This window comes from Liolophura sinensis, chromosome 1 (genome assembly GCF_032854445.1).
Source record: "Liolophura sinensis isolate JHLJ2023 chromosome 1, CUHK_Ljap_v2, whole genome shotgun sequence".
NCBI classification, from domain to species: domain Eukaryota; kingdom Metazoa; phylum Mollusca; class Polyplacophora; order Chitonida; family Chitonidae; genus Liolophura; species Liolophura sinensis.
The window spans coordinates 85,895,095-85,911,086 of record NC_088295.1 but is presented as its reverse complement, the minus strand read 5'-3'; the positions used below and the strand labels follow the sequence as shown (position 1 = coordinate 85,911,086).

Below are 15,992 nucleotides of genomic sequence, written 5' to 3'. Positions count from 1 at the left end.
GCTACTGAAAGCCACGGGGAGTATCCAGTGGGGCATTGGTCTTCGCGCAGGGTTGTGATCTTGACTCAGAAGTTGCTTGGAGCTGCCTGTGACTCTGTGACTCTAACTGTATTCATTTTGGTTACGGTAACTGACAGTCGCAGTGTGTTGACATAGGTAAACTTTGCCTGGTTGGACCCAGTTGCTTACAATAGGTGACCTACACCAAGCTTAAAACAGCAATTGAATAAATAAATAAGAAATGGTTTGGAATGATGTATGTTTACTCATTGATCGTCTGTATCACATGTACATGTGTTTACTGAGCATGTTTAATTTGTCTGGTTTTCAGGTGAGGACGAAGACTCACCGATGATCACAGGCTTCTCAGATGATGAACCACTGGTGCTGGCTTAACTGCACACAGCACACCAGTTTTTACACAGGATACATTTGTATAAATTCTCTCCATGCAGATCTGAAATCAGCTGAGTTGTTAACTGAATCATTTTTACATTCCATAAGTTTACTTGTATTCTTTGATTTTTATTCTGCTGTTGTATGCTTGCTTGTCATCTGTTATGTGCCAGAGGTGTATTTTTGTATGTAGCTCACCAGCGTTAACAATAGTGTCACGCTTGGAGTAGAAAAGAAATCTCTTCCACACTGCTCACATGATCTGCCTCCTTTGTTTTGTTTCTGTGCTTGTATTTTTGAGGTTTGAATCAGTTTGTTTCGCCTTTAGTGTGATTATTCAAAGGTTGGGAAGACATATAGATGTTCATAATCGCTTTGCTATATTATCTTGCGTTGACATTTTTCATTTTTTGTTCCGGTTTAAGGATATATGTGTCTTGATTGGTGGTATTTTGTCGTCTGAAAGAGTTACTCCCCTTACATGGGATTCCATTGCCACAAGGCTTGATGGGCTGTATATACTGTATATTGTTTGGTGAATAAAGTACAGTTTGTGTCATGTGATCTCGCTCGTTTTCAAGTGTAAATGGTCTTGAAATATTAATCAAACAAATGGTGTACTACAAATTATTTTAGAGATGACAAAATGATTGCCCCGAAATAATGTAAATAGTGAAAAAAAAATTTTGGCCGTGGTGAACAGTTCCTTTTAATTTTACAGAGCACAATTTTCAAAAAAACACCCAAAAAAACAAAAGGAATTTGTATCATGGGGTTTATTTTTATAGCAATATATTTTATTCAACAGTGTTTATGTAGAATCCCTTTTTAAGCAGCTGATTCTTATCAAAAGTCCAAACTGATTGAACACTGCACTGTATGTCTAAGGCAGGATGTAAAATGCTCATGAAGTGTTGACTATGATACAGGAAGTGCATGATAGGAGATCAAGGGTGTGGGGGAATTTTATACAGACACCAGGGATTGTGTGTATACAGTGTTGGGGAATACTCCTCGAAAGCTTATCATTTTGTTATTCAAAAATGTTTTATATAAATTATCAATTTGCATATTGTTACCCCTTTTATATGTTGATTCATAATTATGTTATTGAGTTGGGCAACATTCTGGTTTCCTATTTTACCTGTATATATGAGATTTATTCACAGTAAGGCTGACTAAATTCATTGTTTTACTAAGGCCGGTATCAGACATTAGCATTACAAAGCATGGTACCGTTGTTTCACTGGGAACGTACTGTGGATTGATCTGTGGTTCTACACTTTATTAGTCCTGTGCGGAAGGAGTTGTTGTCATGGTAACCAGCTGATCTTCTCAGCTGCAAATTTATACAAAATCTTGCCTGGTAAATTTGTGATCATTTGTATACATGGGTAGTTAACTTTGTTGATGTCCTTACTTTCAGGCCTAAACATCAGTTAAGTGTTCCTAGGAGTGCATTAAGGGTTACAACTCTTTTGGGATAAGTGCGTTTTAGTTAATATGTTAATTAGCAGAAACTTTTTTTGAAAGAAAGTGGAAAGGGAATGATCAGATTGTAGATTATGGTTTTATTGAGTTTTGATGCATTTGTATGTCTAAAGGATGTGGTGAGGTTGTCCCATAGAACATAATGAGATCATTGTTTAAAGCTGCAGTGTAGTGTGGAAATAAGGTGAGACTTCTGTGTATGGGTGTACATTCACATGTGCATGAGTATACATTCACATGTGCACGAGTAGTGTTCAGCTACATGTAGCTAAGTCCAGCAAATGTGGTGTGAGGTATCACATTACACAAACTTTGATAGGTCCTAAGAATGCGCAGAAAGCAGTTTTTCATAGGCATCATAGAGATGTCAGTAGTTTTTTCACAGAAATAAAACTAAATAAGCTTTGACTTAAGGAAAAAAAATAAGACACATGGCCAAACACAAAGCCCAGTGGTTGTCCAGTGGAGCTCAAATCTTGTTTTAGGTTGTGTGAGAAAAATGAAGGAATGACATGGAAACTATGTCTGTTGTATTATCATGGTTCAAAGACTTTTCACAATTCTAACATGTCCTTCTTCTATTGTAATGTTTTTATCAGTTATATTTTTCATGTATATTGTGTTGTTGATTGGTTATGAAGGGAGAGATGTGGGTGGGGTGATGGGGTCACCAGAGTTGCCCAACACTGGCCAAATCCACAACGGTTCTATACCTGAACATGTGACCTCAGTCTTACTGGGATAGTGGTGTAATGTGTAGTGTGTAAGTGTAGAGTTATTGTTCAAACAAGTTTATATATGCTCAGCTCTTAGCCTTGTTAGAACTGTCCAATCTAAATAACCAGATTTGCCTTGCTCTACTGTGATACAGGAACTGAAACTTTGTACAGTGTGATAATCTTTGGCTCTCAGCCAATCAGGATGTTGTTCATACCAGGTAACTGTGTGTACACTTGTCACAGGTTGGCAGCTTTCCAAGTTTTCTTTGTGTTTGGGGGTTTTTTTTTTGTTAATTTGTTATGGTAGCAGGAATGAGGTCAGTTCATGTCAAAACTACTCCATATGCCATCATTCCTATACCCAGATGTGTTAGTGCTAAATCCACAGAGAAGGAAGTACTTTTGCAAAGGACGAAATAAACTTTGTCAATATACTGAAACTAGTTTGGAATTGTGCTTTTGTTTCTTTATTGAGGTATGCAATCTACTACGTTTGGAATTCTTCACATAAACAAAGATATTGGTGAACCAAAAGTGGTGTAAGGCCCAGTTTTGTAATTTAGCACGGTGACTAAACTGTAGTCAAATGCAGTAAAATGTCAAATGTCCTGCTCATGCTGGCTTTCTCTCCAGTCGTATGTGGGAAGGTCTGGCAGCAACCTGCAGATGATTGTGGGTTCCCTTGGGCTTTGCTCAGTTTCCTCCCACCATAATGCTCGCCGCTGTCGTATAAGTGAAATATTCTTGAGTAAAGCGTATAACACCAATCAAATAAATAAATAAGTAAAAAAAAGATCTTTGAAGTTGAAGTGTGCCGTCTGGAATTGAACATTTCATGTTTGTATTTATATCCCTGTTACACCACGATGAACCAGACAACTGCTGTGTAAGTGAAATATTCTTGAGTACATGTTCAGATACGTTACTCGTATGCCATTGATCCTCTCAGGTCTAACAAAATGTTCCCATTTATTTCGTGGATCGTCAGACCTGGCTAATGACCTGGCTCAGTGCGAGACAGTTGTGTCTAGTGCCAGGGGAGATACAAACGTATTTTACTCTCTTGTAAAGATCAGCACGTTAGCTCTGGGCTTACCCTGTCAGCTTTAATTCATTGTGAAACCTAACGCCATCCTCAAAATTAAATATTCCTGGGCTGGTACGGCGTGAAACGTGCATGAAATAGCCAAATTGGACCGATAAACGTGTCTGTAGTCAGAACGGGGACTCCACACACCATTGTGCAAAGTTGAAATGAACACTCACAAATAATATTGCTTACTTTATTGGCGTAAGTTTACAATACTACTGTATAATAAGAAAGTAAACATCGATATAAAAATGACGATAGAAAGTCTTATCCGTATTCTTAACAAAACATAGAGATCAAAGAATAATTAAAAATAATTTAAACTTAAATATTAAACTTTTATAGACCCCTCCCCCAACCTCCACTCCTCCAAAAAGGTGATAGAAGCGATAAGATTCAGATGCAATGCCCGCTACATCACAATACATCGCAAAGGAAAACAAAAGTGCGCGAAAACAGAAACTAAGTGTTATATACATGACAATTTAACTGTCGCACTACACCAAGTTGAGTAGTGAAAACTGTTACGTTAGTGATGAACAGCGTTGATGATGCGGCGTTGTTTGGTCAGCTGTTTGCTTAACCTCGTATGCTTCCTCGTCAACCCATGGTCAAGTGATGCTGATATTTCGGAAACAATCAACAAGAGGCCTCAAGGAATTAATCACTGTTTAAAAGTTGAATATTTCCCAGGAATGTCGCTCATAGGCCTGTGCATAAGAAAATAATATGGAGATTGCCATCCTGAACATGTGCAAACTATCAAAGTACAAAAATCGTTATCAGTTAATAGATATTATTATCTTTTAGAAACAAGGCATCGAAGCCTTTGAGCTGGGTATCCCATGCCGGATCTTTGTATAATACAGTCTCAGTTCAGATGTACAAAATGGATTCCAATAAGTTTGTTCTGCGCACAATGAAGTCTCTCAAAATGTTTCCCATGGGACCATTTTGGGGCTGTTGTGGTGGTCACAGCTTGCAGTGTAGCCATTTTAAGCTTTACCACACAAAGTAGAAATTTTGATACCTATTATTGGCTAAATCGTGTCTCCAGTTTTCAACAGCTTGAGAACATTTCACCATTTTTATGGATGGATATCCCCGGCGCTCGTGAACGTAGCAGAGACATAGCCATGACGTACATTACTTGTATTTATGAGGAGGGCTTACCTGCCGCGACGTTGCCACAGGATCACTCCGACGAGCGATGCCACCAGTAAGACAAAACATATCGTCCCCACAGCAACCCACGCCTGTATGCTCTTCAGTTCATCAGTCAGCTTCACGAGGTCTGGGTTAACATCAGATATGATGGGCTGGTCAGTGAAAGGCTTAGCGGTGCTAGCCGGCGGACTTCCGCGAGGTACAGTGATGTTTCGTCGACCCCATGGGAACGTTTTGGTGGTTCTCCACATTGGAGGCTCGCTGCTTCGTCCACCCCATGGGAACGTTTTGGTGGTTCGCCACATTGGAGGCTCGCTGCTTCGTCCACCCAATGGGAACGTCCGAGGTTCGCTGTTTGGTCCACCCCAATGAGGCTTTGTGGTGTTTCTCCACATCCAGGGCTGGCTGATGTTTCGTCGACCCCATGGCTGGGTGGTGTTTTGTCGAACCCAGTGAGGCGCTGTGGCGTTTCTCCACGTCCAGGGCATTGTGGTGTTTTGTCGATCCCATGAAAACCTCGTGGTATTTCTCCACACCCAGGGCTGGGTGGTGTTTTGTCGACCCCAGTGAGGCGCCGTGGCGTTTCTCCACATCCAGGGCTGGGTGGTGTTTTGTAGATCCGAGTGAGGCTCGGTGGCATTTCCACGCGCTTCGGGTGTCGGTAATGAGCCCCCTATTGATGTAAAATGTAAATTAGAATCCCTTCTCGTTTGAAAAACACACGTTTCCCTCAGTCAACGGCTAAATCCCGGTAAATAAAATGAATTATGTTTTGAGTAAAAAAGCTTCACAACCAAAAAACATATTTCACATCAATGCAATAATAAAGTGGCACGAAGTCCACAATACATTTTAAATCATTCTTCAATAATCATTCTTTCTGATTTCTAAGGAGTGGGACTTGGTCTAGTGGTTAGAGGCGCCTTCCTTCCAGTCGCTAGGACACAAGACGTACGTGTTCAAACCCAGTGGAGGGGAAATTTGCAGATTCTTCTGTTTCTCTTGATAAATAGCAGAATCTCGGTGACTCCAAACTGTTGAGAAAGATCACATGGTCGTTTGTGCGATCTGAAATTCGTTGAAGAAAACTTGTCTTCTAGCATTGTGGTTTGCATGTCTGTACGTCACATGTGAAAAAGTTTGTCAGTAACTTGCCAAAGGTGAGTGGTTTACGCCGGTCACTCCGGTTTTCTCCACTCAGTAATCTGACCGCCACCGCATGATTGTTAATTGTTGCCAAATTGTTGAGTATTACGTTATGTAACAATCAATAAATAAGTGAATAAATATCCCATTTCTCCTCCTCTATAAAGCATGTTTGCCGCGAAATTTGCACGTGTATTCTGGAAGCAACTGATGCTTGATCAGCTGCACATCTCACCCTCCATTAGAGCACGTGAAACAATTAACACGTCACTGCAATTGTGGGCCATTAGACTAGTTCTCTGTACATGTAATGTATCATCCAAAGGGAACCATCAACAAGTATAACTAGTTTAAGGTAGACGTGCGTAATATGGGGGAAAACTGTTTAGTTGTTAACATAGACACTTACGGAAGCAATAAGCGCTGGCACAGAACCCGGTGGGAGACAACTTATACAGCATGTACTGTCCGCAATTCCGTATTTGGATTTGCTTTCTTTGGTAACAACAGAGACCGGCGAAGGTCAAACAGACATTACGTGACACGATACCTTCATGCGGTAGAGGAAGGCTTCCTGTATGGAGATAGCAAATCATATACATGTACTACTACAGCTTTGTAATGAAGACTTGTATATGTATACCTTCTACAAATTATACAACGCTATTGCCATAAAAAATTCCGTCATATTCGTTCCCTGCGTGGTTACGGATTGCATTTTCTTAGGTCTAACGGATTAATTTGTTCTTGATTATGGACTGATTCGTTATTTTGAAAGGATCAATTAATTATCACGAACGGGACAAATTCATTAGATCGACGAAACTGCAATCTGTCACCACTCGGAATTGAACTAAGGAAAAAATTTATGATTTATCAACCTATATTCTTACGGTCATGTGTGAAATCTCTACTCATAATTTTGGTACGGTAATAATAATAATAATAATGACAAAACAAGTAAAATAATATAATAATAATAATAAACTCAAGCAGCACCTCCAACAGCGCAAATCTCCACCACATGTACAAAACTGCACGTGAAGTTCCAACAAGCTCTACTATAGACACTATTACGAGGTAAAATACACAATCATGTCCTACTTGTCCACGGTGAAGAATCGATTCTTGATCCGCACCCATGCAGATCATCAAATCTTATCACCAAAATGCAGTGGATTTGCGCTTCGCCTTGATTCAGAATCTACCCATAATATTGCAGACAGACAGATAGTCAGGCGGACAAGTACGTACCGGCAAGCCAGACTGGGTTGGTAGTTCCGCACTCGCCTCGCTTCACGCACTGCCTCGCCATCAGGTCACCCGCTGAACTCTTCACACGGTACCATTGATATCGTAAAGTGGCATCACACAGGGTAACATTGTAGTATCGCCCTGGTGCACGATACCCATACGGGTCGAAGATCCAACTATGATTGTTAAAGTGACAAGGGTCACCTGAAAATAGACGGCTTCTGAATGTAAACATACATCATAGAATATACATAGAAATATATCGCATAATATATGAACATTTTTTTATAGAGCATATGAACACATATCACAGAATATATCGGATGGGCCATAAAAAACGATCACCCACTTAAAATCGAAATTAGCTTATTCAATATGTTTGAAACGTAATACCTGTACTTCACACATACCCAATATTTCACACATACCGGGTGAAATAGTACCGGTACTAAAACTACAACAAACACAAAATTTCTCGCCTGAAATGTGCGATATATAAAAGAATGTCATCAAGTGTACGGAAATTGGTATTTTAAAATCAGGCTTTTAAATTTGCTGCTGCTGTTTTAGTGTTAAAAATTTCATGAAAGATGTATAACACCAATTAGAGATGGTGTGTGAAAGTCTTACTTTTGAAACATTTTCAATAATCTCACCCGATATAAACACACTTCTGATAGGAATGAAACAGTGACTGAAACCTTTAAAAAGTCTCGTGTAACGGTTTGGCTACAACATAAAGTCTCCAAGTAGTCTTGCGAACGTGTCAATGCCAATCAGTCACGATCAATCAATCAGGCGGTACTGGAAATGGCTAGTGGCTTTCCCGGTACAACCCGTCACCATGCTGGATCAGGAGGTGGAGAGAAGCAATAAAGAAGAAACAGATGAACCAAGTGCAATGCATGTATTAACAGTGTACATGAAAAGTGAAAAAAAAAAAGATGAAATGGTAAAACGCGCAGGCCTGGTAACCACCACGTCCTTGGGCGGACGGATAATCCGACACACACTCCCTCCAGTTTCACGGTCCCCGGCCTCGGCGTCACGAACCTTAAGTATCGCGGCCCAGCTGGTCGTCCTAAGGTCGTCAGAGAGCCGCGCCCCTCCGGCGGTCTCCGGTCGCCTCGGCAGCCCTCGCGGCTCAAGTCAGTGCAAGGGGAATCCGTCTGCGTCTGCGCAGTTGTCTGTGCAGGCGCTCGGTACTCTCATTGTTGGTTGCCACATCTGGTAGAAAAGTACCCTGTGGGCTGTCAAGCTCAAGAACAGGAGCTGTTCCAGCATCTGATAAGTCGGTCTCCGTGGGTCCTGCAGATAACACCTTGGTAAAACATAGTCCTCGAAACGCCTGATCTTGCGAACTATTCGACTTCGGGTATGTTCCGCCACTACCAGAATGACGCCTGCGGCCTTGACCAGCCTTGGAGTCGCCTGTATCAGCGGGAAAGGACACGGCTGCTCAGATTCCCAACCATATTTGAGGTCGCCTTCCTCCCCTGAGGAAGATTCGTCATTGGTTACATCACGTAAATAGCAGGGCTTCAGTCTGTCTAGATGAACCATTTGTTCACACGCATTCGCATCTTCGATACAGTAAGTGACGTCCGTCACGGCTTTTTTTACAGTGAAGGGGCCCGTCCAATGGTCTTGGAACTTGCAGTTTTGGCCCTTCGCTGTCACCGACGAGTGTAGGAATACATGGGATCCCACAGGGAGCAGGCGTTGATTGGCTCGCACGACATAGGTTCGCTTATTCCGTTCTAACTCACGTCCCGTGGCTTCCCTGGCATCTCGGTGAATGGAAGCTAGGTTATCACAAAGCAAGCCAATCCACTTAACAGGATCAGTTGTTTGATGCGGCGGGGTCCCAAGTATCAGATGTGGCGGCAAAGTCACTTACCGGCCAAGCATCATTTTGTTCGGTGAGTAGCCGGTTGATTCGTGAGCCGTTGCACGGTAAGAAATCAGGACCAGTCGAAGGTGTAGATCCCAGTCAGTAGGGTTTCTGCCTATGCTCGCGTTGAGCATTTCCACGAGTGTACGGTAAAATCTTTCGATAAGGCCATAAGACTGAGGATGGTATGCCGTCATTCTTGTCTTTTTCATGCCGATGGCGCGGCACATCCCTTGAAACAGTTCACTCTCGAACTGGCGCCATTGGTCCGAGTGGATCAGTAACGGTACTCCAAATCGGGACACATACTACTCAACCATTGCTTGTGCCACAGTTTCTGCCTCCTGGTTGGGGAGGGCCACAGCTTCCATCCATCGTGTGAAGTAGTCTCCGATCACGAGGACATAGCTGTTACCACGGGTCGTGACAATAACGGCCCCAACAGATCTATAGCAATGCGCTCACCTGGACAACCAGTCACACTTGTTGTCACATCACATCATCTTTTTGACATCAAGATGTCCACCTGACGGGCTGTCATGGCGCTCACGCAGGACTTTCTTCTTCAGTGCCAATGGTACAACGAGTAGTCGACGTAACACACTGCCAGAAAACATCAACCCAGCGACGTAAAAGTTGCGACTCGTGGATTTCTAAGTTCTGGAAAGCGGCCCACAAAGATTTCGCATTTCGGGATTTGGAGCCGACCTCATCCCACTCAGGGTTTATTCCAGCAGCTACCCAATCTTTCTGCGCCTGTGCAAACTCCATATTACCTGAATGGGCACCAATCAAACGTTCGGTATCGACATGCAGGTTCACTGTGTCATACCGTCCGCATTGCCTGCAAGGTTTTCGGCTGAGAGCGTCAGCATTGCCATGCTTTCACCCATGCCTGTGCTCAACGTCAAATTCATACGCAGAAAGGGTTTGGATCCATCGTGCCAGCTGCCCTTCTAGTTCTCGAAACTGCATCATCCAGCGCATGGAGACATTGTCCGTTCTCAACAGGAACTTCCTTCCGTACAAGTAATGTCGTAGGTACTTCGCCAAGTAAACGACCGCCAGCAACTCACGACGATTAACACAATACGCTCTTTCCGTCTTTGATCGACTCGCATAGGCAATTGCTCTTTCCCCATCCTCGGTGCCAAAGGAACAGGCGCCAGTGTCCAGTATAAACGGGTGTTGGTGATCAGGCATGGACAGAACAGGAGCAGTTGATAACTTTCGCTTCAAGATTTGAAACGCTTCTTCTGCGACTTAATCCCAAATGAATGTTTTCCCCTTCTGGGTTAGTGTGTGGAGTGGGGCTGCGATCTCAGCGAAATTCTTGAAGAACCGCCTGTAGTAACTACACAGCCCTAGAAAAATGCGTACATCCGTGTTGTTCACTGGTGTGGGCCACTCTCGCACCGCTTCTGTGTTCTGCCGGTCGGTCTCCACGCCAGATTCAGAAATGACATGACCTAAGTAAGCCACACCTCGTGTTCCGATCGTACACTCGGAAGGTTTTAACGTCAGGTCATACGCCTTAAGCCTGTTGAAGACTTCTTCCAGCCTGGTCAGCATCTCTGGGAATGTCCTCCTGAATACGACGATGTCATCGAGATGCACGAGACAAGTCTTGCAATGTAGTCCGGCGAGTACAGCCTCAATGAGTCGCTCGAACGTTCCCGGAGCGTCACATAATCCGAATGGCATAACACGGAACTGGTATAACCCCTTCCGTGTAGCGAACGCACTTTTGGTTTGTCTTCCGAAGCAGGTCCCACTTGCTAGTACCCCGACATCAAATCAAGGGTACTCCACCAGCCTGCTCCAGTGAGAGCGTCTAGTGAGTCGTCAATGCGTGGCAATGGGTTTGCATCACGCTCAGTCACCTTGTTAATTTCCCGGTAGTCAACGCAAAACCTGAGCTTCCCGTCCTTCTTCTTTACAAGAGCAACTGGCGCCGACCAAGGCCTGGTCCCAGGCTCGACCACCCCACGCTTGAGCATTTCTTCAACCTGTCGATCAATTTCATCCCGGGCATGGATTGGAGGTCGTGTAGGGGGAATGCGTACAGGTGGTGAGTTACCAGTTTTGATGTGGTGTTGCGACAGTGTCGTGTGAGCCAGGTCATCATCGTCTTGGGCAAAGAGTTCCTGGTGCCGCGTCAGCGCTCTGGTGTTAACTACCTTCTAGTCTTCACCACCAGACTCCTCAAATGCTGGGGACAGGCAGTTCCGTTCTTCTTGACATGCTTGACTTCTTTTATATTTGGTAATTTGCCTGGAAATTATACCCCAAAATGGCATCCAAGTAAAGTTCAGCCACGATCATTCTTTGCTTTATCGCCTGGCCATGAATCGTCAACTTGAAGTCCGCCAAGCCTATTGAAGACTCGAGCCATCTGCTATGGATATGGACCTAACATCGACGTCCATCAGAGCAGGCTTCGCACTTTCTAGTAGACTGTCATAAACCTTCTTATTCAACAATGACACCGAGGCCCCGGTGTCCAGACAACAATCCATCCATATTGGTCCAACGCTACATCTAAGGTACAGTCCAGCTTCGGAAGGTCGCGCTCCCAGTAACGGTTGTGGTTTGGAACTTGATGTAGCAGTCCCTCTCTCCCGAGGACAACTCGTCTGAAGTGTCCCTGGTCACCATAGGTCCAGCAGCCATTCTTCCTTCTCTTTTGCCTACGCCTCGGTCGGGGAAGAATAGGTGTCTCCTTTACCACCTCCTGGATAACTTCTATTATCTCCTTGCGTCGTTTAGCTTCAGTGGCCTCATCATCGGTAGCCGATTCTTGGTTTACACTCTCCTCCCAGTTGCGGCTCTTACTGTCTGTCGTAGACGTCAGCGCTGTGCTGACTGACATGCGTCAGTCTCGACGGCCGAATATAGTGCCTCGTCCAGCGTATTCGGATGGGTTTGTCAAACCTGAAACTTCAAATTATCCACTAAAGCCTCTAAGAACTGGTCTTTAGCCTGTGTGTCGTGAAGTTGTTCATGAGTATCCGTGTATGCCAGGTGAGTGAGCCTAATGAGCGCCTGTGCCAGCTCAGGGAGTGGTTCTTCTCTTTGTCTTAGCCGAGTTTTAAGCTGTGATGTGTAGATATCCGTCTGATTCGGTGGAGCAAACTTCTCTCCACAGCCTGTAGACTCAGACTCAGGTAGCTTATCGCTTCAGGGCCAGACCTTTGATTTGCAAGAACCTGTTGGGCTGTTCCTCTGAGGGAGACGGCTAGGTGTTGTCTCTTATGCTGAGCATTCCAACCATTTAAAGCTGCACAGTGTTCGAAGTAGACTGTGTACTCTCTCCACGGGGTAGCACCATCGTACGTAGCTGGTGTCATATACGGCCTCTGGAAAGGCCGTGTCACGGCCATGGAACTGGCCGCGGCCCCACAGAGGTCTTCAGTGGTACAGCGGGTTCGCGGCCCTTCATGGACCTCAGCCCCCGGCCTGACCGCATATGTTCGGTCCCCCTGCGCAGCACCTGCCAAGTAGTCGGTTTAACATCTCCTTGGTCGGACCCAATATAAGTTGTCATTTGCAGCTGAAGGTTTTTAGTTGCCTCAGCAAGGGCAGATACGACTCCCACTAGATCGGCCACGGTATCATCTCCGGCCCGGCCGCGGTCTGGTCCCCAATCGGCACGGCCGCGGTCTGGTCTCAGGTCATCGTGATCTTCGTCCAGCCATCCACCCCTATCCATCTCGGCCGAGTATTGCTGCTCGAAGTGATCACGGGCAGACAGGCCGCTGGCTCCAAGCCCTTCACTAACCCTGACTTCCCCTTTTGGTGGTTCAGTCCGTGGCTATCTGCGGCTTTCTCGTCAAGTTCTCGCCCAGCTCCAGTCGGCCGTAACGGTTATCCGCACCTCAAGGAAACAGTCAAAATAATAGCCACGCCCCGGCGCTATGTTCACGGCCCTTGACGTGCTTCTTACGCATAACCACTGGTATGACGCAAACGTCCTACCGGTCCCAAGCGTGAGATGGTCGCTAGGTTGACGGCTGTGCTGCTACCAGCCGTCTGCGTCTTCTGTTCTCTGTCCTCGTGTCACTCTCCCAAATTCTAGTGAAAGTGAGTGAAATTATAAATTTGGCATTTTCCACCCCTGAAAAGAGATGATGCACGCCACTTCCCAATTCTACTGCGCTACGCCTGTTTATATAGGGTGGCGACGGGGGTGACCCAGTCACTTGGGCGCGTCTGGCCCAGCACGGCAGCACAGTCTAGTGAAGCAAAGTTACCTCTCATAGTGGACTCGTCTTGCCGGCAGGTTCGCTGGCCAGCTAAAAATAGATACTCTGACTCGGCCAGTGTGAAGCGTATGGTGCACGGCGATTTCGTAACACTGTTAAGGCCCAACATATGTTTGTTTACTTATTTATCTATTTGATTGGTGTTTTACACCGTATTCAAGAATATTTCACTTATACCACGACAACTAGCATTATGGTGGGAGGAAACCGGACATAGCCCGGAGAAAACCCACGACCATCTGCAGAGTGTTGAAAGACCTTCCCCAGTACGACCGAAGTGGAAACCAGAATGAGCTGGATAGCGACCGCATTGGGTCATTGCTCCGCGCTGGCGTGCTAAGCTCCTCGGCCCCCACATATGTCACCGAGAAGATAAAAACGTTATTATACACTTAAAAATGATAATGATGGCATATTATTTTTTTTAACTAACGTTATTTACATCTAGATCTCAATACATTTGTATATGAAACTTACTACGCTTACACATGCAATCGTGAGCGTATATAGGCCCTCACAGTGCTAGGCCTACGTATACATACGATGCAATATACTTTATACAGAACTATGAAAAGACCGCCCTATAAAAACAATTATATCGCACGCCTGTATAAATACACCTTCATTTCACACTTCAGACCTCATATATAATGAACGACATGATATAAATGCAAAACGAAACATTTAACGTTTGTTTTGATTTAATGATGGGAATATGAATATGAATATATCTTGTCGTGCATTCTCATCGGTTATGCCGATCTATACATTACTTTTAGTTCAGAGCTCATGAGTTCTGTAGAAGTTCTGTAGTTTGATAGCGTAAACTGTAAACCCACCTATATCCCAACTTAGAGCCTCAGTACCACAGACAGCGAGGATGAACAGCAAACTTGTTAGTCCGGCCATGGCCCTCAAGAAATAAGAATGTTTGTGTAATAACCCCTTATTCCGTATAGCCTTAAACGGAACAACAAATTGAAGGTGGCTTGTATGGAACATTTCTCTCTTCACCCAGCAGGACACTGAATGGTAAGAAAGTAGATCCAGGAAGAATCATGTAAAACTAGGACATACAAATGTAGGATACTTAACTCAACGCTGGAAGTCACACAAAAAGTTGGGTAGTCCGATTAGTTTTTCAGATCGACGCCATGGACCTAGCAAAACCTGAAAATGTACGAAACAGGCTTATATATATGTCTCTTAGTTTTAGGCCTTTTTGCAAGACACGGAACCGACTCCACGAAGTAAAGAAACAATTTGCACAGCTCGCATGCGCTTTAGTGTCACGAACAAATCATTTTAGCGTCATTTTAAGAATAACTGTGCATAAATTCCAGTGAAGAAATTGCTTTAGAGTTTTAAAATAAGTTCAGATTTGAAACTCGATTTAAAACCGGGTATTTCGGCCCTAGAAATTATACCAAAAACTATCTATTCTGACGAGGTTTAAATTCTGACTGCTTCTGAATTCTGAGGTATACTCAATCGTCGCTGATTGGCTGCATGGTATGAGAGATAGGCATGAGAGAGCTTTGCTTACCACAAGCTAAATTTTAGGCATGGCACATTTTAGGCTGTAGGCTTTAACTCAGGAAACGATATCTCGAAAATCAGCCAATTCGTGTCCCTTTGTCTAATCAGAAATTTAGTCGTGTGGACTGAACTCCTGTGACTTGTGGCTCAAACTGACCACGGTATGTGCAATTGTTGTGGTTCTGAAAAGAGCTGGCCTATATACCTAACTGATAATGCTATGTTACGCTTTTATGATTTCCGAGCCTTGAAGTATAATAACAGTTGAATTTTTGTACCAGTTTTTGTACCAGTCTGTTACAGGTAGCCTACTGAGCGTAAACCCTATACCTGAGGAGACATGATTCACGATTCATACAACAGATTCACGCATGGAGGAGCTTTGAGTCCAGAGAATCGTGCACGTTGAAGTAAATAAGTTAACATGCTCTTCGCGTCTCTTTTCGCTTTTCGAAGGGGCTATAAGATGTGTTCAATTGTTTTGATAGCCAGGTGGCAAATATGAATCAATCACTAGGAGATCACTGGTTACTAACTCTTTAACACCCATCCCGCTATTAATACTATTTTGTCATGAACTGTGTTTCAGAGTCAAACATTAAAAAGGTGCTTGGGGTTTACGTGTCTCTTAACATTTTTTCAGTGATAAGACGACGAGGAATCATTAGGTGTGTGTACATATACTGTGGTCCATGCCGCCAGACATGACACCCCAGCCAGACAGATTATATAACCGTGCCAACACGACAAGGAGTCATTAGGTGTGTGTGCATATACTGTGGTCCATGCCGCCAGACATGACACCCCAGCCAGTCACATTATATAACCGTGCCAACACGACAAGGAGTCATTAGGCGTTTGTACATATACTGTGGCCCATGCCGCCAGACATGACACCCCAGCCAGTCACATTATATAACCGTGCCAACACGACAAGGAGTCATTAGGCGTGTGTACATTTACTGTGGCCCATGCCGCCAGACATGACACCCCAGCCAGTCACATTATATAACCGTACCAACTCGACGAGG

General features: G+C 44.2%; 2 protein-coding genes across 2 annotated transcripts in view; one reads left to right on the top strand and one right to left on the bottom strand.

Moving 5' to 3' along the window:
- Nucleotides 1-3,132, top strand: part of LOC135461929 (sortilin-related receptor-like) — a 40,111-nt gene extending 36,979 nt beyond the window's left edge. Inside the window, exon 26 of the mRNA XM_064739217.1 lies at nt 332-3,132. Within this exon, the coding sequence (XP_064595287.1) occupies nt 332-396 (65 nt within the window). The 3' untranslated portion in view covers nt 397-3,132. The remainder of the gene's footprint in view (nt 1-331) is intronic.
- A 756-nt stretch (nt 3,133-3,888) lies between these two features.
- Nucleotides 3,889-14,368, bottom strand: LOC135461346 (uncharacterized). The gene is made up of 5 exons (XM_064738387.1): nt 14,262-14,368; nt 7,264-7,467; nt 6,419-6,583; nt 4,870-5,536; nt 3,889-4,406 (listed from the first exon to the last, which is right to left on the bottom strand). Exons 1-5 carry the CDS (start codon nt 14,329-14,331, stop codon nt 4,361-4,363), a joined length of 1,152 nt encoding a protein of 383 aa, XP_064594457.1. The 5' UTR covers nt 14,332-14,368; the 3' UTR covers nt 3,889-4,360.
- Between the last annotated feature and the right edge of the window lie 1,624 nt (nt 14,369-15,992).